Source organism: Oncorhynchus mykiss, chromosome 32 (assembly GCF_013265735.2).
Source record: "Oncorhynchus mykiss isolate Arlee chromosome 32, USDA_OmykA_1.1, whole genome shotgun sequence".
Taxonomy (NCBI): domain Eukaryota; kingdom Metazoa; phylum Chordata; class Actinopteri; order Salmoniformes; family Salmonidae; genus Oncorhynchus; species Oncorhynchus mykiss.
This window is the reverse complement of record NC_050572.1, coordinates 35,039,408-35,063,385: the sequence shown is the minus strand read 5'-3', so window position 1 is coordinate 35,063,385 and position 23,978 is coordinate 35,039,408. Positions and strand designations below refer to the sequence as shown.

The following is a 23,978-nucleotide window of genomic DNA, read 5'->3' as shown; positions in this document are numbered from 1 at the left end:
AAATTCACTTTTGAAAAATGTTCAGTAGAAATTGTTAAAAGTAGTGCTTGTGCATAGGAGATACATGGTTTATTAAACTTTGAAATCCATGGTTATTGTTTGGCATAAATTTTAAAGTGGAAAAAAAAAAGAGCACAAAGCAGCCAAACGGGATATTAGCTAGCATTGCTTTTAGCCAACGTAACTATATTCTAATGTCGCTTGAGCTGACATCATTGTTAACTAATAGCCAGCGATACAGGTCCGTCTCAGTCATTCAAAAAAACTCTCATTCAACGGGAGCCTGCGTGTAAGTCGATACCAAAAGTCGCAATATTTTTTTCTATGGCAAAAATTAAAACACAAAGCAGACCAAATACTGTGGTTCTTTAAAAACCTGCTTTGTTAAAAATATTGGGTGCTTTAGCTTGGAAAATAAATGTCAATATGGATGACAACATAATGATGTTCGTTTCCAACATTAGGGTTGTTTTCCTAAAGATGTTCAATCTTCATGTTTTCTTTCCATGCCACAATAACGAGTATCGCGATACTGGTTTCGCCCCAGCCCTAGCACTCCCAGTCAGAAACATTCACACAACAAAAACACTAAAATATTAGCACAGCTCATGCACACACCCCCCACCCCGGAGGACGCACGGCTCTCGACCTTCGCCTCTCCAGTGTAATATATATATCAGCCACCAATTGTGCAAGTTCTCCCACTTAAAAAGATGAGGCCTGTAATTTTCATCATAGGTACACTTCAACTATTTTTTTTATTTTTATTTATTTATCTAGGCAAGTCAGTTAAGAACAAATTCTTATTTTCAATGACGGCCTAGGAACAGTGGCTTAACTGCCTTGTTCAGGGGCAGAACGACAGATTTGTACCTTGCCAGCTCGGGGATTTGAACTTGCAACCTTCCGGTTACTAGACCAACGCTCTAACCACTAGGCTACCCTGCCGCCCCAGACAAGATGAAGGGGGGGTGGGGGGGAATCCAGAAAATCACATTGAAGGATTTAAAAAAAAATGTATTTCACCTTTATTTAACCAGGTAGGCTAGTTGAGAACAAGCTCTCATTTGCAACTGCGACCTGGCCAAGATAAAGCATAACAGTGTGAACAGAGTTACACATGGAGTAAACCATTAACAAGTCAATAACACAGTAGAAAAAAAAGAGAGTCTATATACATTGTGTGCAAAAGGCATGAGGAGGTAGGCGAATAATTACAATTTTGCAGATTAACACTGGAGTGATAAATGATCAGATGGTCATGTACAGGTAGAGATATTGGTATGCAAAAGAGCAGAAAAGTAAATAAATAAAAACAGTATGGGGATGAGGTAGGTAAAATTGGGTGGGCTATTTACCGATAGACTACGACTAGCTGCTCAGATAGCAGATGTTTGAAGTTGGTGAGGGAGATAAAAGTCTAATGAATTTATTTGCAAATTATGGTGGAAAATAAGCATTTGGTCAATAACAAAAGTTTCTCAATACTTTGTTATATACCCTTTGTTGGCAATGACAGAGGTCAAACGTTTTCTGTAAGTCTTCACAAGGTTTTCACACACTGTTACTGGTATTTTGGCCCATTCCTCCATGCAGATCTCCTCTAGAGCAGTGATGTTTTAGGGCTGTTGCCGGGCAACACGGATTTTCAACTCCCTCCAAAGATTTTCTATGGGGTTGAGATCTGGAGACTGGCTAGGCCACTCCAGGACCTTGAAATGCTTCTTACGAAGCCACTCCGTTGCCCGGGCGGTGTGTTTGGGATCATCGTCATGCTGAAAGACCCAGCCACGATTCATCTTCAATGTCCTTGCTGATGGAAGGAGGTTTTCACTCAAAATCTCACGATACATGGCCCCATTCATTCTTTCCTTTACACGGATCAGCCGTCCTGGTCCCTTTGCAGAAAGACAGCCCCAGAGCATGATGTTTCCACCCCCATGTTTCACAGTATTCTTTGTCCTCCAAACATGACCAGTTGAGTTTTTACCATTTTTTTTTATTTTGGTTTCATCTGACCATATGACATTCTCCCAATCTTCTTCTGGATCATCCAAATGCTCTCTAGCAAACTTCAGACGGGCCTGGACATGTACTGGCTTAAGCAGGGGGACACGTCTGGCACTGCAGGATTTGAGTCCCTGGCGGCGTAGTGTGTTACTGATGGTAGGCTTTGTTACTTTGGTCCCAGCTCTTTGCAGGTAATTCACTAGGTCCCCCTGTGTGGTTCTGGGATTTTTGCTCACCGTTCTTGTGATAATTTTGACCCCACGGGGTGAGATCTTGCATGGAGCCCCAGATCGAGGGAGATTATCAGTGGTCTTGTATGTCTTCCATTTCCTAATAAATGCACCCACAGTTGATTTCTTCAAACCAAGCTGCTTACCTATTGCAGATTCAGTCTTCCCAGCCTGGTACAGGTCTACAATTTTGTTTCTGGTGTCCTTTGACAGCTCTTTGGTCTTGGCCATAGTGGAGTTTGGAGTGTGACTGTTTGAGGTTGTGGACAGGTGTCTTTTATACTGATAACAAGTTTAAACAGGTGCCATTAATACAGGTAACGAGTGGAGGACAGAGGAGCCTCTTAAAGAAGAAGTTACAAGTCTGTGAGAGCCAGAAATCTTACTTGTTTGTAGGTGACCAAATACTTATTTTCCACCATAATTTGCAAATAAATTCATTAAAAATCCTACAATGTGATTTTCTGGATTTTTTTTTCCTCATTTTGTCTGTCATAGTTGAAGTGAACTTATGATGAAAATTACAGGCCCCTCATCTTTTTAAAGTCAGGAGAATTTGCACAATTGGTGGCTGACTAAATACGTTTTTGCCTCACTGTATACACACACACACATATATATTTTAACGCTAGTATATTATATATATATATATATATATAAATAAAAGAGACCGAGGCATTTCACCCAGTCAGTCTGATGAGCTAGCTAGCATTAGCAGGGAAAGGTGGCCTAACATAAAAGGAGGGCTTTCTGTGCTGATTTTTAGATTAATCCCTTTCAAAAACAGAATGATCACAGTTTAGTGGCAAAGTTTCCTGCAAATGTGCTCATAATGCTAACCTGTGGATTGGAGGTAAGGATTTGGTCGAATCCAAACTATCGGGGTTGGGCTATTCATGAGACAAACTGCAACTAAATCCATTCATTTTAAAATTGCCTTTTCGCTTTAAGCTTTTCCAATTCCTTCCCTGTAACGAGCCAAATTACAATTTCCCAAATCTGCAAACTACTCTAAGTACTAAGTTAGACTCCATTCATTCACTCCTTCTCCCCTCTTCCTTCTCTCACATCCATTTCCTTTAACTAGGGAGTCTCACTAAATCTTCCCCTCCTCCTCTGTAATCTGGAAATGAGCTTCCAATTCAGCCCCTTTCCCTCCTCCTCAGTCAACACTTGTCTCTGAACACCGAGGGGATTGTCTGGAGTTCACCCTCTCAGACTTCCCAGTGGAATGATGACAGCAGTATTGCCAAAGGAAAAGAGTTCAATTTGTGTCATTTTCTACAGAACTGGAGGAATTATTAGGAGTCTAAGCTGAGCATATTGTAGCAACTATGCCTTAATGTTTCATACTTTGCTGCATTTCATTTTCCGGTATATAATCGTAACAATAACATCCCATCGTGGTCATAATGATGATTTAACTGTTTATTTGCAAGCCTTGAGCACACTTGGGTTTTGGGCCTAGAGTAGCCGAGATTCAAGTTTTATCAACAAACGTCGGCCCTGAGGCGAGCAGACAACCTTGTTTAGAATGCATGGTGCACGTGGAACGCAACAGAATGACAGAGAAGATCAGTGGGAGATCTTCAAGGCAAACAAACTAAGTCCCCTTGAGGACCTCGCATCACTACGACTCCCATTTCTATTATGTCATCTGACACTAATTTAGAGACCAAATGGAAAATACTATTTTATAAAGACCTAGACGAACAAAGGTCAGGTCAGGATTTAGAGATAAACGTGTGATCCATAAATCTAATGTCCCGGCAACATAAAAATAGGCATTCCATAAATTAATTAGCCATTTATAAGGTCGTTCCAGTCTATCAATTTACCATTGATTCATAACAAATGATAGGCCCTCGTAGAGAAAAGATTTTGTTCCAATGGAAAATGAGTCACCGGTATTGTACTGGCAGTGACAATTAAAAATCGACAGGATATGGCATTTACGAGGGGAGACATGCACATGGCGGAAGGTAGCCTCGCATTTAGAGTGTGTTGGGCCAGTAACCGAAAGGTTGCTTAGTTTCAATCCTTGAGCCGACAAGGTTAAACATTTGTCGATGTGCCCTTGAGCAAGGCACTTAACCCTTACTACTATGGTTGACCCTGTAAAACACCACATTTCACTGCATCTAAATGTTTTTATTTAACTAGGCAAGTCAGTTCAGAACAAATTCTTATTTTCAATGACGGCCGACGAACAGTGGGTTAACTGCCTTGTTCAGGGGCAGAACGACAGATTTTTACCTTGTCAGCTCGGGGATTCGATCTTGCAACCTTTCGGTTACTAGTCCAACACACTAGGCTACCTGCCGCCCCAGGTTAATTGCTCCAGGGTCGCCGCTGATAATGGCAGACCCTGGCTGTGACCCCACTCTCCCAGGGTGTCCCATGGAGAGTTGGGATATGCAAATATATATAATTACCCTGTTCACATGTACAAGTGAATACGCATGTGTGAAATAGGACAAATATAGGCAACAACCATATGAGGACAAACTCACAGAGACACACTCTGGCGTAGAAATCATTGCCTGCAGGTTGATCATTTGAGTCTCTCAATTAGGAGCAAAGCTTGTTAACAAAGCTGGATCCGACATCAGATTACCACTACCGGTAACTATTGACCTAGTAAAGATATTGAGAGAGACAGAGCGCGAGAGAAAGCAAGAGGGGGGGGGGGGGGGGGGGGGAGAGAAAGAGCGAGGAGATGCCAGAGTGCCAGAGGAGAGACACGGCAAGGAGGGGGAGGGGAGGGTGAGAAAGAGGGGATGACGACAGAGGAAAGAGAGGCCCACTAAAGGTAATCAGGCACGACAAGGATGAAGAAGAGGGGACACTGTCTGTGGCCCTAGCTCACCCATGGAGAGAGGGAGGGAGGGAGAGAGGGAGGGAGGGCAGTTCTCTCATAGGAATGCTGTGATGAACGCTTTATCAAGGAGTGAGTGGCAGTTCTCTCATAGGAATTCTGTGATGAACGCTTTATCAAGGATTGAGTGGCAGTTCTCTCATAGGAATGCTGTGATGAACGCTTTATCAAGGAGTGAGTGGTGACTACAGTATTCTTCAAACTTGCTCACCGATAGCCTACTACTGTATGTGCAATGAGTTTTGTGGTGATACTGCACTGTACATGTTTTTCCTCTATGACCATGTAAAGCAACTGAAGCTGAAGTCATTCAGTTTCTAATGGGCAAAGAAAAGGTTCTCTAGTCAATCATCACTAGCTATGTTTCCATTAACTTGTGCAGTGATTGTCGACGTTTAGACAGTTCGCATAGAAAATAGATGCGACAATTTCCTGCTACGGCGCTTTTCCATTTAACTATCTTGTGTCGAGCAAAACAGCAGGACGTAATGTCACACACAAACAAGCCATTCGTGAAAACCTAGTGTCTAATAAATATTTGGTGGTTAAAGTGTTTCCATTACCCATTTAGGCAAATTACGCATGAATAAATTGGCGATAACCTGTATGTTCTCCCACCTATCGGTTTCATGTCACATGTAGCCCGCGAAAGCCAGCATGGACAGAATGCAATGATTGTCAAATATTTGACATATTCTAATAATTGTCATGTGCCAATGCATCGCTATGTCCGTGCCATGGTTAAACTCCTGTAGATCTGAAATCATTGGATGGTGAAACTTCCCAGCCAACCAGGAAAGCAAGGCAGGCATTCTTGAAAGTCAGACAATCCTTACCCTGCAAAAGAAATATGCATTTTTATAGTAGAAAAAAAATATATTTAGCAAGCATTAGGCATTTAGAATAAAAAATGTGTAGAGGAGCTTTATAGTTACGCGGTGACACCATGTGCCCAGATTACCTTCAAAATTATACCCGGTTACCTTCAAAATTATTCCCGGTTACCTTCAAAATTATTCCCGGTTACCTTCAAAATTATTCCCGGTTACCTTCAAAATTATTCCCGGTTACCTTCAAAATTATTCCCGATTACCTTCAAAATTATTCCCGATTACCTTCAAAATTATTCCCGATTACCTTCAAAATTATTTGTAAAAAAAAAAAAAAAAAAAACCTTGACAAAATCCACCCGTGGAACCGATAAAAATGGTCTTAAGAACATCTCTCCTATATCCGTCGTTTCCATTACACGTCGCTATGCTTTTGTCGAATAAAGATGGGCCGATGGAAGCCTGTCTATTGAAGCCTGATAATTAAACGTTTCCTTGCTATGTTAACACAGCTTTTGAAACAGGAGGGGGGGGGGGACATTTACACCTCACACAAAAAGCTGGAAGCTCATACACGACAACCTGATTCGCACATTTGAGCCAATGGCAGGTGCACAAAAGCACTGTAGGTGTAGGATGGGCTATTGTCCAAGGTTTACAAGAGGCAAAATGTTCATAATGTCCACGTCCATGGTACAGGCTGCAACACAAGGTACTGAAAAGGTTCCTATAGCTCACTTGGTTGCATGGTGCTTACAACAACTCTAGTTACAGGTTTGAGTCCCACATATAATGAAAATATGTATTAACTATAAGAGGCTTATACGCTTTGGATAAAACCATAAAACAAATAACCAGATTTATGTAAATTACCTGCATATTAAATTGGGGAAATATCCCCACCCAGTAGGCTGCAAATATGCCCATACAAAAGTACCTCATGCTATGCCTAAGTGATACATCCTTCTCCCAAGCTGACAAGGTAAGAATCTGTCATTCTGTCCCTGACCAAGGTAGTTAACCCACTGTTCCCCGGGCGCCGATGACGTGGATGTCAATTAAGGCAGCCCCCCCCACACCTCTCTGATCCAGAGGTGTTGGGTTAGACGCGGAAGACATTTCAGTTGTACAACTGACTAGGTATCCCCGTTTCCATGTTGAGGGCATTATGTCACAATCACATAACCACCAAAAGCATCCCCCTCAGATTAGGCCAGGGGAGTAAATGGAAGGTGCCACTTCAAGCAGAGGAATGCTGAGAAGGAATGGGCCGTTCCACTGCAGACTTCTCATAGGGACATACTACTGTGTAGTAAAGTGGATGAGTGAGATTAGGGCTGTCTCTGTTGGGATCACCACATATTAAAACATTGGGACTGATTTGAATGGCAAATCTGCCCCACACCTAAAGCCTTCAGACACACACGGAGTAGAAACAGATCCCCACACACACACACACGACTGCAAAAAGAGTAACAGGCAAGAGCGATCACTGAAAAACACACACTTAGGACAGGGGTTAGCCTAATAATGACATACGATCTCCAGTTTATTCAGGGGTCAAATTGAATGTGTTCTTTCTGACTGTGTGTATGACCTAACAACAGTGTGACCTGTGACAGCATGGTAGCCGTGATATCTGTGATCTACTGTCCTATAAATGACTGGATCAGCTGAGAGTCACGAGCTGGAGGATTAAGAGTGAGATTCTTCCCGGGACCGAGACCTCCAGCCACAGGCCATGGGCCAGGTTCTCACAACTCAACACACAGTCACATAGAATGGCAAACAGCAATACTGGACTGAGATTCACAGACTGACCCATTGGCATCATACTGACTCTCATGCAATCCTCACCTAATCCATAGCCTGGTGCCAGATCTCAGTTTGTGCCATCATTTCAAATCAATGGGATCAAGACCTACTCAACATGCACAGTCTGGATGCACTTAGTCTCGTGGAATGGAATTTACCCCTGACTCCTCGGAGAACAATATAGGCTAGTTAGCAGTCAATTCCAGGATGGATAGCATGTCAGGAGGACCTTGTGATGGGGGGGGGGGGGGGGGGGGGGGGGGGCTCTCAGGATCAGAAATAGAAGGAGGAGTAGAGGAAGATGGATAATGAAAGAAATGTAAGAAAATGTAGAGACGGAGGGTTTTGGTGAGAGGGCTGTAGCATCGTCATAGCTGCTCTGCAGCACCTCATCTGGCTCCTATCCAAGTCCGAGGGAGACAGGTAGTGAAAAGGAGGAATATAGGGAGAAACTGGGAGCCCGTAGTGAGATCAACTTTCTCTTAGCTGCTTTGCAGTACCTGCACCACTGCAGTGAAAAGTAAACAGGAGAGCGAACATAAAGTAATCTCAGTATTAAGACCTGCAAAGTGTATTATCATTATTCACCTACAGTTTATACTGCACACTGTTACAGTAATGTAATATATATATATATGAGAGAGAGGAGAGAGATCTAGGTTTCTGTGTGTGTTGCTAGGGACAGACAGGCAGAGAGGCTCTCTTCTGAATCCATCTGAAATCAATGCTCTCCAGGCCACATTCCCCACATAGTGCTTTTACCACAGGACTCCATGATTCATTCATTAACAGTTTCTCGCCTCCCCTCTACCTCGTTCCATCCTTCCCCCTCTCCACCTCTCTTTGCTGTGATGCGCTTAACCCCCACCCCATCTCCCTTCATCTTGACCCCCTCCATTTGATAACGTACACACCCCCCTTCTCTCACACACACACACAGCTGGCATATAGAGGAGTGCTGCTGCAATGTGTGTGTCAGGGGGGGACAGGAGCAATACAGATGTCACAGTAGAGCCCCTCTTTCTGCTTCTCTGGCCTGCTACAGCCTCGTTATTTTACTCAAGGCACCGCTCCAAGGGCTCTGCATGGAGCAGAAACACCCTATATAAAGTACACACGTGCAGAAGCATGAGCCTAGTAAGTGCCTAGATGTATATTGTTGAATACCCTCTTCCCTAAAACACACACACAGAGCATTGATTATGTTTCCAAAAATCAACTGCAGAGGAGTTATGCAATGAGCCCCGGGGAGGAAAAGCCTAGAGAGACTTCTGAGAACAGGGAGTTGGTTCCACCCACACTCAGAGGAGAGAGAGGACAGAGAAGGAGAGAGGTGGAGAGAGGGGGGGGGTATAACTGATATGCGAGGACGACTAAGAAAATGCACTTAAAGAGCCAGAGAGATAGAACGATAGAGGGAGGAATGAGGGGTTGTGTTCACGCATGCCGCATTCTACCGTGTGAGCCGAAGCAGCAACAAACAAAAACGGCAACCAGGGATTCGGGGAGAGAAACGAGGCCAGGTGGAAAAATCCAGCTGTAACGATCCAACCTCTCCATCCAAATCGTTCATTCGTCTGCCTCAGTTCCCCCTCTCGTTCTCTCTCCACCACATATTCAGTCAGTCCCAAACCAGAGGTTATAGTTTCAATAACCAAAACCCATTTAGGAACAATTCAGAACTTTCCACACTTACAGTACATAAACAAAATTATGTGGACACCCCTTCAAATTAGTGGATTCGGCCATTTCAGCCACACCCATTGCTGACAGGTGTATTAAAAAATATATATTTTTTTTTAAATAAATAAATAAAAATCGAGCACACAGCCCTGCAATCTCCAGGGCCTTACTGAGGAGCTCAGTGACATTCAAAGTGGCACCGGCATAGGATGACACCTTTGCAACAAGTCAGCCTTGCTACAGCCGCCACGGTCAACTGTAAGTGCTGTTATTGTGATGTGGCAACGTCTAGGAGCAACAATGGCTTAGCCGCAAAGTGGTAGAATGGGACCGCCGAGTGCTGAAGCGCGTAAATAGTCTGTCCTCGTTTGCAACACTCACCACTGAGTTCCAAACTGCCTCTGGAAGAAACATCAGCACAAGAACTGTTCGTCAGGAGCTTCATGAAATGGATTTCCATGGCCGAGCAGCCGCACACAAGCCTAAGATCATCATGCGAAATGCCAAGCGTCGGCTGGAGTAGTGTGAAGCTCACCGCCATTCTACTCTGGAGCAGTGGAAACGCATTTGCTGGAGAGATGAATCACGCCTCACCACCTGGCAGTCCGACGGAAGAATCTGGGTTTGGTGGATGTCAGGAGAACGCTACCTGCCCCAATGCATAGTGCCGACTGTAAAGTTAGGTGGAGCAGGAATAATGGTATGGGGCTGTTTTTCATGTTTGGGCTTTTCCCCTTAGTTCTAGTGAAGGGAAATCTTAATGCTACAGCATACGTTCTAGACGATTCTGTGCTTCCAACTTTGTGGCAGCAGTTTGGGGAAGGCTCTTTCCTGTTTCAGCATGACAATGCCCCTGTGCACAAAGCGAGGTCCATACAGAAATCGTTTGACGAGATCAGTGTGGAAGAACTTGACTGGCCTGCATAGAACCCTGACCTCAACCCAATCGAACATCTTTGGGATGAATTGTAACACAGACTGTGAGCCAGGCCTAATCACCCAACATCAGTGTCCAACCTTACTAATGCTCTTGTAGCTGAATCAAAGCAAGTCCCCGCAGCAATGTCCCAACATCTAGTGGAAAGCCTTCCCAGAAGAGTGGAGGCTGTTATAGCAGCAAAGGGGGGGGACCAACTCCATATTAATGCCCATGATTTTGGCATGAGATGTTTGATGAGCAGATGTCCACATATTTTTGGTCATGTAGTGTAACTCCAGTCAGTTACAGATGTTATGTTATGTTACAACCTCTTTTCCCAGACTATTTCCCCAATTCAACCCTAATTCAAGTCCAGCCAGCTGAACTGACTCTTCGTGGCACCAGTTTTCACAGGCCGCGACAATACTCAAAGCACCGTGTAGATAGAGTTTAATGAAGCAGTGGAAAGACAGGGTACTGTACAAGTCTGCATGTGGCGAATTGGAGAGGCAGGAAGAACAGGCCTCGAACGACCTGGCTCTTCCTGTCTGCCATAAGAAATCGGGGACACCAGCGTCAGCACAACTCCGGAGGGGAAATACGAACGTTTCCTGATATTCTTCTGTAAGTTTCCGCTCGTTGTCTCCATTAGAATAATATGCACAGCGAGTGTGGGGCCTGGAAATGTGCAAGTAAAAACCTGTGTGCTTCGCCTCGGAGTCTAAGGGTCGCATTCTGCGAAGTGCGAGTGTCTAAAACTGTGAATGTACTGTATGTGTGTGAGACGACAGCGTGTGTCGGTGTCTGACAGTGCCAGTGTGTGTGTGTGTGTCAGTGTATGTGCGTGACCGCAGAGCATAATAATACGAGGACTGAGGAGTGAAAAGGCCACAGGGAGGGAGCTCTTACCATCCATCGCGCTCTTCCTGTCCTGCTTCGGGGGTAAACAAGCATACAGAGCCTAGCTAGTAGCTGTGGAAACAACAGACAAAGTCGCAGGACAGAGCTGGCGCGAGTTGGCGGTCACATTACATGGGCAAAACCAAGCGCGGATGGATGGAAAGCCCTCAGGTCAGGGAGGTCGTGGATCTGTCTTGTTGAACTGCACATAAACAGGCAGTCTGGAATGTTCTATTTAGGCTATGCAATGTGGGGGAGAAGTGGTGGAGCAAGAGGCCAACAGTCAGGTCTTGAACTTCAACTAAAAACGACTTTCTCTGGTTTCCTTGTAAGCCTCTCAGCCGAGGCTCGTTTTTCCTCACATTTTTTCGATCTGTCAGTCTTACACCCCTGAACCTGGTGTCCGTCTTGGGACTGTGTGACGGGTGTGTGTCCATTTTATGAGTTACGTCCCTGTGTTTTAGCTTTTCATTGGGCTCAAGCCAGTCACTCTTACTGGATATCCTGTCAATTGTTATTGAGAACCCGTCAACTCCCTGAACAACAGACAGTGGAACACACACACACACACAGAGAGCGATGCCTTCCTTTGAGACAACACACAGCCTCTCTCCTGAATCATTTAACCAGTATCATATAGCCTCCAATAACAGTCAAGCAATGCTGTCAGCACCTGACAGTTCGCATTTCTCCCTATTTTCTTCATGGAACTGCCACAAGTGACACACACACACACACGGTAGGAAAGGGGCCGTCGGGTCAAGTTCATGGCATAAAGCACTACTTCAGTCAGACCAGAGGGGAATCTTAGCCACAAACCAATATGACATCTGTGTGATGTGTATGCGTGATTCTATTGTGGAAACTACCTTTGGACGGGGACATTGTATCTTAGTGTTGACAGAACACAGAGTTAAGCGTCAATGGTTCTGGGTAGACTGAGGGACTTGCCCACCACGACAATGACTATTTCTAGGGGAAACACCGATAGTAGTTGCCAGTGTTGGGGAGTAGTGAACTACAGTTGAAGTCGGAAGTTTACATACTTAGTCTCACAATTTCTGACATTTAATCGTAGTAAACATTCCCTGTCTTAGGCCAGTTAGGATCACCACTTTATTCTAAGAATGTGAAACGTCAGAATAATAGTGGAGAGAATTATTTAGTTCAGCATTTATTTCTTTCAACACATTCCCAGTGGGTCAGAAGTTTACATACCAAATACTAATTGAGTAACATTGCCTTTAAATTGTTTAACTTGGCTCAAACGTTTTGGGTAGCCTTCCACAAGCTTCCCACAATAAGTTGGATGAATTTTGGCCCATTCCTCCTGACAGAGCTGGTGTAACTGAGTCAGGTTTGCAGGCCTCCTTGCTCGCACAAAACTTCTGCCCACAAATGTTCTATGGGATTGAGGTCAGGGCTTTGTGATGGCCACTCCAATACCTTTACCTTGTTGTCCTTAAGCCATTTTGCCACAACTTTGGAAGTATGCTTGGGGTCATTGCCCATTTGGAAGACCCATTTGCGACCAAGCTTTAACTTCCTGACTGATGTCTTGAGATGTTGCTTCAATATAGCCACAATTTTTCCACCTCATGATGCCATCAATTTTGTGAAGTGCACCATCCCTCCTGCAGCAAAGCCCCCCCACAACTTGATGCTGCCACTCCCGTGCTTCACGGTTGGGATGGTGTTTAGCTGGCAAGCCTCCCCCTATTTCCTTCAAACATACGATGGACATTATGGCCAAACAGTTCTATTTTTGTTTCATCGGACCAGAGGACATTTCTCCAAAAAGTACGATCTCTGTCCCCATGTGCAGTTGCAAACAGTAGTCTGGCATTTTTATGGAGGTTTAAGAGCAGTGGCTTCTTCCTTGCTGAGCGGCCTTTCAGATTATGTCGATATAGGACTCATTTTACTGTGGATATAGATACTTTTGTACCGGTTTCCTCCGGCATCTTCACAAGGTCCTTTGCTATTGTTCTGGGATTGATTTGCACTTCTCACACCAAAGTACATTCATCTCTAGGAGACAGAACGCATCCCCTTCCTGAGCGGTATGATGGTTGCGTAGTCCCATGGTGTTTATACTTGCTTACTATTGTTTGTACAGATGAACGTGGTACCTTCAGGTGTTTGGAAATTGCTCCCAAGGATGAACCAGACTTGGAGGTCTTGGCTGATTTATTTTTTGATTTTCCCATGATGTCAAGCAGAGGCACAGAGTTTGCAGGTAGGCCTTGAAATACATCCACAGGTACACCTACAATTGACTCAAATGATTTCAATTAGCCTATCAGAAGCTTCTAAAGCCATAACATCATTTTATGAAACATTCCAAGCTGTTTAAAGTTACAGTCAACTTAGTGTATGTAAACTTCTGACCCACTGGGTGATACACTAAGTGAAATAATCTGTCAGTAAACAATTGTTGGAAAAAGGGACTTGTGTCATGCACAAAGTAGATGTCCTAACCAACTTGCCAAAACTATAGTTTGTTAACAAGAAATGTGTGGAGTGGTTGAAAAACAAGGTTTAATGACTCCAACTTAAGTGTATGTAAACTTCCAACTTAAACTGTACATGTAGTTCAACTAGTAATTTAACTGTACTGAACAAAAAACATGCAACATTTTCAAAGATTTTACTGAGTTAGTTCATATAAAAGAAATCAGTTAATGGAAATAAATGAATGACTGGGAATACAGATATGAATCTGTTGGTCACAGATACCTTAAAAAAAAAAAAGTGCAGTGGATCAGAAAACCAGTCAGTATCTGGTGTGACCACCACTTGCCTCATGCAGCGCGACATCTCCTTAGCATAGAGTTGATCAGGCTGTTGATTGAGGCCTGTGGAATGTTGTCTCACTTCTCTTCAATGGCTGTGCGAAGTTGCTGGATACTGACAGGAACTGGAACACGCTGTTGTACACGTCAATCCAGAGCATACCAAACATGTTCAACTGGAAAATATGCAGGCTTGGGACATTTTCAGCTTCCAGGAATTGTGTACAGATCCTTGCGACATGGGGCAGTGTATTATCATGCTGAAACATGAGGTGATGGAGGCAGATGAATGGGACGACATTGGGCCTCAGGATCTCATCACGGTATCTTTGTGCATTCTAATTTCCATCGATAAAATGCAATTGTGTTCGTTGTCTATAGCTTATGCCGGCCCATACCATAACCCCACCATGGAGCACTCGGTTCATAACGTTGACGTCAGCAAACCGTTCGCCCACACAATGCCATCAACGTGGTCTGCGGTTGTGAGGCCGGTCGGACTTACTGCTAGAGAAATTAACATTCAATTCTCTGTCAACAGCTCTGGTGGACATCCCTGCAGTCAGCATGCCAATTACACACTCCCTCAAAACTTGAGACATCTGTGGCATTGTGTTGTGTAACAAAACATTTTAGAGTGGCCTTCTATAGTCCCCAGTACAAGGTGCACCTGTGTAATGATCACACTGTTTAATCAGCATCTTGATATGCCACACCTGGCAGAGGGATGGATTATCTTGGCAAAGGAGAAATGCTCACTAACAGGGATGTGAACACATTTGAGCACAACATTTGAGAGAAATAAGCTTTATGTGCATATGAAACATTACCGGGATCTTTTATTTCAGCTCCTGAAACATGGGACCAACACTTTACATGTTATGTGTATATTTTTGTTCAGTTTTCATGTTGCGGTAGCTTGGTTGGTGGTAGTGGAACTCAATTCAAATCAAGGTAGTGTTTTCAGTAGTTCCTTACTTTGCCATGTAGCTAACAACTGGAATTACACACTACTTTTTCTTTGCAAAAATTAAATATGGGTTAAGTAAGTAATCATTTAGATCTGCCTAATTTTCACTTGAAACATTTGTGTTTAATTAGGATAAATTACACATTCTGATAACATGACCCTTAAGTGATCAGTCTTGCAATTTGTAGTCGATGACATTTCAGATTTACATATGATACTTTTTCAGGAAGTAGTTAACTAAAGTTACTTAGAAAAGTTAAGTAAACTATATTGTTCTTAAGGGTAGCTTTAGAATAGCTTAACTTATTCCAGTGTGAAGTAATTGGTAGCTTGGTAAACTATTTAGTAGCTTCCCCAAAACTGGTAGTTTCATTTATTGGAAGTAACAAGGAAGGTTAACTACGCATTAGTGTGACAAGTTTGGTTCCAATGTAGGCTAAAACAAGTTTAACATAGTAGCCACAGTTCAGCTCATTGGCTGTGAGATGTTGACTGGGTCAAAAAAAGAACATTTCCTGTGTCAGTTATAAGAGTTGAAACGGTATCTAATCTGTAATTCACCGTTACAATTATCAACACGAACATGATGTTGCCCAGCCCCACTGATTATAATAACGTTGCCAAGTACTTGTTTACTGAGGCAATGAACAAACCCAACTGGCTGATATACACTGACATAAAACCAGCTGTTACTAAGTACTGCCACCATACAAGCTTGCCATCAGTGGCAATGAATGTGCAACATGTTGAAAGGCCACTCAAAATGGTTGTGTGTGGAAAAGCATGCCGTTGTCTGCACATGTTCAGCTATGTGGTTTTGTGGTTCATTGTCATTACCCATGTCTATACACCTTTCACTCTGTTACAAGAATCATTTAGGTCCTACCCTCCCCACAATACCTCTACATTTAAAATAAATCTATTTCCCGCTGTTTATGCCTCTGCGGTTATTTCCCAAGTGTTTGACTACCTGAAGTGTCTTAGGAGGATGAAAGCACTCCTTACCACACACACACACTACCCCAAAGAGAGTAGCATTTCATTACAATAACCAATCATTTAAAAGGACTCTCTTTTCATCAAGACCCAAGCATCACAGATGGGCTCCCGAGTGGCACAGCAGTCACTACAGCCTCTGGTTCGATTCCAGTCTATCACAACCGGACATGATTAGGAGTCCCATAGGGCGGCACACAATTTTATTTTTTTAGGCAAACAAATTGTTATTTACAATGACGGCCTACCCTGGCCAAACCAATTGTGCGCCGCCCGACCATTGGCCCAGCCTCTTCCGGTTTAGGGTTTCGCCTGGGTAGGCCGTCATTGTAAATACGAATTTGTTCTCAACTTGCCTTGTTAAATATTTGTTTTAAATTAAAGTTGTGACCCACGTCAATTGTCATCACCCCCGCCCTCTCTCTCACCCTTCCCTCCCCGCTTCCATCACCGTCAATTTCAGTAGAGGCATTAATTTTTAAAGCGCCCCTGTCATCGGGATTATAAAACAGCACGTCTCAATGCTGGTGGTAACATGGTGGAATAGGTCCAACAACTGGGTTGGTTTCAGGCTATGTAGCGTTTCAGTTATTAAAACTAAGAACCATGTTTTAAAATGTGCAACCAAAAGGGAGAAATTGTGTTACTAACTATTATGCAATATGTTCGTGTCTTGGGAACAAACTCCACGCACAACAGTGCATGTCATTTGGGTAAATTCCTTGACGTTAGTTGGCATGGGACTTAATAAAACTGCTTCCTTTGGCGTCTGGATGCCACAATTTATTACCAAGATCAGACTTGAAACACACGCAGTTGGTTTCACTCAATGAAACACAGATGGGAGAAAAAGTAGCATAGCGAGTGTAGCCTATTTATCCAACATGTAAACAATGAAACAATCGAGATTATGACATTGTCCCGTTGTCTCGCCAAAGATCAACTCAGGCCAGGGCCCACTCCTTTCTTCTCGTTCCTTACCTTTGTATCTCTCCAGAACATCTTCGTACGCCTGGGCGAATTCCTTCTCCTGGGAATGGCTGGTCGGCTGTAAACCCGGGATGAAGCCGGCCATGGTGCCTCTGTTACCGGTGGCCAGCAGCCGAATGGCCCGCTACCGCAGTAATCCAGGACGGTGGATCCGGGTCCTCTGCTCGCAAACACAGCTGTCAAATCCGTTTTGCGTTGAAAGCCACAGTGGATGTGCTCCTCTCCCTTGTTTGCTTGTGAAAGTGGCGATTCGCAAGGCTAATTGGTTGAAGGAAAAAGTGAAGCCGCTCACTTGACAAGTCGAGTCATTCGTAGTTTGAATAAAATATGTGGACCGAATAAGCAACCGAAAGCGCCAACCTTCTATCCAATACAAAAATAATTGTAATTGTCTATCAACGTTATAGCCTACCGATATTTCATTGAATATATCGACCCATTACTGTCTGTGTTTGTCAAGCCACAATTCCAGGCGCATCGCTCGCCGTGTTCTATAAAAATCACCCCCTCCAGACCTTCCTACCCGGCGAATGTGTTTTATGTGAGCGCCACTGAAGCGTGTCTGCGTAAAGGCAAGGTGGGTCGTAGTGGGATAGCTCCTTCCGAAATCAGTAACAAGGCTCCACTGAAATAGTATCCGGACACCGGTTCTTATATCCCTTTTAATCGGTGTCTTCTTGGTTCGATTAAACCGCTTTAGCTCCTCTACATGCTTCTTAGCAGCTCAATGGCCGCTTCTATTAAAGACACGGCTTGTGGGCTGCGACTCTCCGAATGCCTCTCTCTCCCTCTCTTTCTCTCTCTCATCTCGCGCTCAGGTTTCTCTATTCTTCCTGCAGTGGCTGTCATCCATCCCTCTCTACCAGCCACGCCAGAAACCTCCAGCAGAAGAAATGTGTCGCTGTAGGTCAATATATGGCTGCTGTGGCACAAGTGCGTAAAGTAGGGTTGGAGCGCCCCACTGTGGTATCCCGACTGGTGTTAAGGCACCATCTCCTTTTACTAAAAAAGATGGCGTGTCGAGTAATCTGATTTGAAGAAACCTGCTTCTGTTTTGGACTGAACCAATGCTGAGCCTGGCATCTAAACGACAATTGAATGTAATGCCAGTTGAGAACAGAAAAGTACCACTGTTCCAACAACAATCCACACGCATAACAGTTTAAAAGAATGTGCTGTATTTCATGGAACCTAAAATCAAGATGGTAATTTTGCACACTCCTATCCAGAAAAATATGTGCCTACAATAAGGGGTCTGAACAGCTACCAAAGCACATTATGTGTCAGAGTGCCACACAGGTGAAGCCAATCAATAAATACATTTTTACAGACACAAAAACATCAATAGTGTGGGTTCACAGCTCCAAACCAGATGTGTTGGTCATTACTGAGACGTGGTTAAAGGAAGAGTGTTTTGAATACTGATGTTAACCTTTCTGGTTATAACCTTTTTCGGCAAGACAGATCTTCCAAAGGTGGGGGAGTGGCAATCTTTACCAAGGATCACCTTCAGTGGTCGGTTGTCTCCACCAAGTCTGTCCCAAAACAACTTGATTTGCTGGTTTTAAGCATTAAACTTTCAAATAGCTCTTTGTTGACTGTTGCTGGGTGCTATCGTCCACCATCAGCACCCTGGCCTGTTCCCTACCTGCCCTAAGCTCTCTCCTGGTCCCTTACACTAAGTCTGAATTTGTCCTGCTAAGTGACCTAAACTGGGACATGCTTAAATCACCTAACCAAGTCCTAAAGCAATGGGACTCCCTAAATCTTTCTCAGATTATCACCAATCCCACAAGGTATGACTCCAAACACCCAGAAAAGGCTACTCTCCTTGATGTTATCTTCACAAATAATCCTGATAGGTATCAATCAGTCTGTTGTTTTCTGTAATTACCTTAGTGATCACTGTTTTACAGCCTGTAAAATGACATGTCCTGATTTGTCATAGGCACTTGCTAAGGGTAGCCTAGTGGTTAGAGCGTTAGACTTGTAACCGGAAGGTTGCAAGTTCAAACCCCCAAGGTACAAAGGTACAAGGTACAAATCTGTCGTTCTGCCCCTGAACAAGGCAGTTAACCCACTAGGCCGTCATTGAAAATAAGAATTTGTTCGTTCTTAACTGACTAGCCTAGTTAAAAAAATAAAAACTTTAATGATCAAGCCTTCCTTCATGAACTGGCCTCTGTAAAATGGTATAGAATCCGCTTGATCCCCTCTGTCGAAGACGCTTGGACCTTCTTTTTTGATATTTTCAGGGGTATTGTTAACAAACACACCCCCATAAAGAAAATTTGAATTAAAAACAGGTTCAGCCCCTGGTTACTCCACCTCAAGAATTGCATTTGGCGAAAGGCTCGGCACACACATACTTAGGCTGACTGGCAAATGAGAAATAAGTGCACTCAGACTATCCAGAAGGCTAAAGTTAGTTACTTTAAGGAGCAATTCTCTCTCTGTGGGTCTAACCCCAAGAAGTTCTGGAAAACGGTTAAAGACCTGGAGAATAAGCCCTCCTCACAGCTGCCCATGTCCCTTAATGTTGATGATGTGGTTGTTACTGACAGGAAGCACATGGCTGAGCTCTTTAAATCACCACTTCATTAACTCAGGATTCCTATTTGACTCAGCCATGCCTCCTTGCCCATCCAACTTTTCCTAATCTCCCACCCCTTCTACTGTGACTATCCCCGATGCTTCCCCCTCTTTTTCCCCTGCCCCGCTACAAAGTTTCTCCCTGCAGGCAGTCACGGAGTATGCAGTGCTAAAGGAGCTCCTGAAACTTGACACCCAAAAACCATCTGGGTCAGATGGTTTAGACCCTTTCTTCTTTAAGGTTGCTGCCCCTATCATCGCCAAGCCTATCTCTGACCTTTTTAACCTGTCTCTCCTTTCTGGGGAGGTTCCCCTTGCTTGGAAGGCAACCACGGTTCATCCTTGGTTGCAAATAAATTCATTAAAAATCCTACCATGTGATTTTCTGGATTTCCTTTCCTCATTTTGTCTGTCATAGTTGAAGTGTACCTATGATGAAAATTACAGGCCTCTCTCATCTTTTTAAGTGGGAGAACTTGCACAACAATTGGTGGCTGACTAAATACTTTTTTGCCCCACTGTGTTTCCACCGGTCTAATGTCCATTGCTTGTGTTTCTTAGCCCAAGCAAGTCTCTTCTTATTATTGTTGTCCTTTAGTAGTGGTTTCTTTGCAGCAATTCGATCATGAAGGCCTGATTCACACATTCTCCTCTGAACAGTTGAGATTAGGGATGCACAATATATTGGTGAGCATATCGGAATCGGCTGATATTAGCTAAAAATGTCACCATCAGCATCGGCCCGATGTCTAGTTTAACACCGATGTGCAAAACCGATGTCAAAGCTGACGTTCATACCTATATAACGTAGGTAGATGACGTGCATACCTATATAACGTAGGTAGATGATGTACATACCTATATAACGTAGATAGATGACGTACATACCTATATAACGTAGGTAGATGACGTGCATACCTATATAACGTAGGTAGATGATGTACATACCTATATAACGTAGGTAGATGACGTGCATACCTATATAACGTAGGTAGATGATGTACATACCTATATAACGTAGGTAGATGACGTGCATACCTATATAACGTAGGTAGATGATGTACATACCTATATAACGTAGATAGATGACGTGCATACCTATATAACGTAGGTAGATGACGTGCATACCTATATAACGTAAGTAGATGACGTGCATACCTATATAACGTAGGTAGATGACGTGCATACCTATATAACGTAGGTAGATGAAGTGCATACCTATATAACATAGGTAGATGATGTACATACCTATATAACATAGGTAGATGATGTACATACCTATATAACGTAGGTAGATGACGTGCATACCTATATAACGTAGGTAGATGATGTACATACCTATATAACATAGGTAGATGATGTACTGACACCACAAAAAATACAGCGCTACACAGAACAAAAGCAGAAAGATACTAAGCGCACACTTCCAACAACTAAACAAGTTCAAGTCGAGCAGTCATTTCAAAGAGTAACAACATTTCAGTGAGACAACTCAAAGGCGAAATCCATTAACACCAAGATAATGGAATTCATTGCCCTTGACAATCAACTGTTCTCTGTTGTGGATGATGTTGGCTTTCGCCGACTGGTTGAGCACCTCGAGCCAGTCGTGATCCTAACTGACCTAAGACAGGGAATTTCTACTAGGATTAAATGTCAGGAATTGTGAAAAACTGAGTTTAAATGTATTTGGCTAAGGTGCATGTAAACTTCCGACTTCAACTGTAGGCACAAGGACCGTTACTTCAATGCAGACAAGAAACAGGGTTACAGACACATCTGGTTCAAGATGGTAATGGACACAGTGACAGTGTGCACAGAGGAAGAGAGGTCATGGGCAGATAGAGCTGAAACTGCTTAACATGTATGATGAAATCCTGGTTGAGAATGAAAAACGAAACAGCACAGCAAGTAAGTGAAAGAAATAGGTTTTGATTATGTTTCACTGGAAATGGGGACATACGTAAATTCCAACAAAATAACTTTCTGGTCAGTGTGTGTGTGTGTTTCAACTATATAACTGTACTAGAATGCTTAAAAGGCCGCAAAAACAAAATTGGGGCAAGGAAAATATCGGATATCTGTATCGGCCCAAAATGTCATATTGGTGCATCCCTAGTTGAGATGTATCTGTTACTTGAACTCGGTGAAGCATTTATTTGGGCTGCCATTTCTGAGGCTGGTAACTCTAATGAACATCCTCTGCAGCAGAGATAACTTTGGGTCTTCCTTTCCTGTGGCGGTCCTCATGAGAGCCAGTTTCATCATAGCGCTTGATGGGATTTGCGACTGCACTTGAAGAAACTTTCAAAGTTCTTGAAATTTTCTGTATTGACTGACCTTCATGTCTTAAAGTAATGATAGACTGTCGTTTCTCTTTGCTTATTCAAGCTGTTCTTGCCATAATATGGACTTGGTCTTTTACCAAATCTTCTGTATACCCCCCTACCTTGTCACAACACAACTGATTGACTCAAACGCACTAAGAAGGAAAGATATTTACACAAATTAAGAAGGCACACTTGTTCATTGAAATGCATTCCATGTGACTACCTCATGAAGCTGGTTGAGAGAATGCCAAGAGTGTGAAAAGCTGTCATCAAGGCAAAGGGTGGCTATTTGAAGAATCTCAAAAATAAAATATATTTTAATTTGTTTAACACTTGTTTGGTTACTACATGATTCCATATGTGTTATTTCATTGGTTTGATGTCTTCACTATTATTCTACAACGTAGAAAATAGTTTTAAAAAAAGAAAACCCTGGAATGAGTAGGTGTTCTAAAACTTTTGACAGGTGTGGCTCCCTATGGAGAGTGTGACGCAATTGCGGAGTCTCCAGAGGCATGCAGAGTCCAAATTGAGCTCCGTACCGCATCACCGCGCGCCTCCCAAATGTCTCTGTCTAGCTCCGTATTGACATGATTGGTTGACGGTAGGTGGGGGCAGTACATCCTGTATGAACATAAACTCACTTCCTTGACGGCTTCTATCACAACAGCTTTGCACTGCTCCGCGAAGCCCTAGAAGTATCAATGCCCTGACTTCTGCAGAGGCCATATCACCTGAAATGCTGCATGTCCAATGGAGATGTCGTATTGACCATGCAGCACCCAGATGCACAATGCACTTCCCTCTCCAGAATGCACTCTCTCCTGCCAATTTGTGTACATTCATTGTTTCATAAAATAATATTTCAATAATAATTATTGTGTGAATTACTTCTGTTAGTTTGTTGTTGTATATCAATTCCCCATTACATATATCACCAGTAGTACATTTACCATTTATTCCTATAATTTCGAATCTACAATTTTTGTTTGGTTACGGTCATTTCTGTTCATGCAATCAATATAATATTATTCCAGTCTTTTACGGTTCTCATTGTTGGAGTAGACACGTTCGCAGAGCGCACAACCTGTGCAACCTATGGTTTATTTCATTCCATTTACGAGTTTTGTCAATTCAATTTAGTCATTGTCTTTTGTTTGGAGCGATCCTGTAAATGTTGAGTAAGGACTCGCACCTGATTACACTTAGAAGTAGGCCTTTAGGTTACCTGGCCTGCGCGCAAATGTAGGCATATCAAATGTGCCCATTAGGGGACCTGATAGTATTTCTGATTGGCTTGACGCACCACCACTAATGAGCGGTGGAGCTTCTCAAAGTAATGTTTCCTTCACTTCAAACAAAGTCATGTATTTACATCCATTGAGAATGAAAGTAGTTTGTTCATCAACGTATCTCAAAAATCTTTCCAGCTCTCTCTCTTTCGATAACCATTCAGTGTGAAAGGGAGATAACGTCATACTCTGATCAAGTGGAAACGTCATAAAATAGGCCTACCATATGACTTCTTATCAGTGCTTGACTTGGACTGAAATAGGTTCCGGTACTCATTTTGGGTGCTGGTACTGGTGTTATATTTAGATGTAGGAACTCCACAATACTTTTGAGCTAATATTCTATAAGAGGAACCGGAGCTCAAGCAGTAGAACATGAGGTACCGGTACTCAGCGCCAGTGAGCTCCTGCCCAAGTCAAGCACGGCTACTTATTCCTTGAGCAAACAGCATACAGCTGCACTCTAAAAATTAGGGGTTCAACAAGGGTTCTTCTCTGATCCTCAAAGTTCTTCAGGTTGTTGGCACTGAAAAATGCCCCCAAAAGGTTGTTCCAAGAACCCCATAGGAGGTGGGGTTCATCAAGGAACCTCCTTATTTGGTGGGGGTTCTTGCAGGAACCTAACTGCCCAACTGAAACATTTGAATTTGTATTTGAAAGGACAGCAGGTGCAGGAACCTAACTGCCCAACTGAAACATTTGAATTTGTATTTTAAAGGACAGCAGGTGCAGGAACCTAACTGCCCAA

The 23,978-nt window shown here is 43.2% G+C and overlaps 1 protein-coding gene across 30 annotated transcripts in view; it reads right to left on the bottom strand.

The window, feature by feature from the left end:
* LOC110487604 (microtubule-actin cross-linking factor 1) overlaps positions 1–23,978 on the bottom strand; it is a 251,689-nt gene that overhangs the window by 214,299 nt on the left and 13,412 nt on the right. For 2 of the 30 annotated variants that reach the window (XM_036971091.1, XM_036971095.1), the window contains exon 1: positions 17,008–17,840. The exons of the other annotated variants lie outside the window; for them this stretch is intronic. In XM_036971091.1, the coding sequence (XP_036826986.1) occupies positions 17,008–17,101 (94 nt within the window). In that variant the 5' untranslated portion in view covers positions 17,102–17,840. Of the gene's footprint in view, positions 1–17,007; positions 17,841–23,978 lie in introns of those variants that run through there. 30 annotated transcript variants of the gene reach the window in all.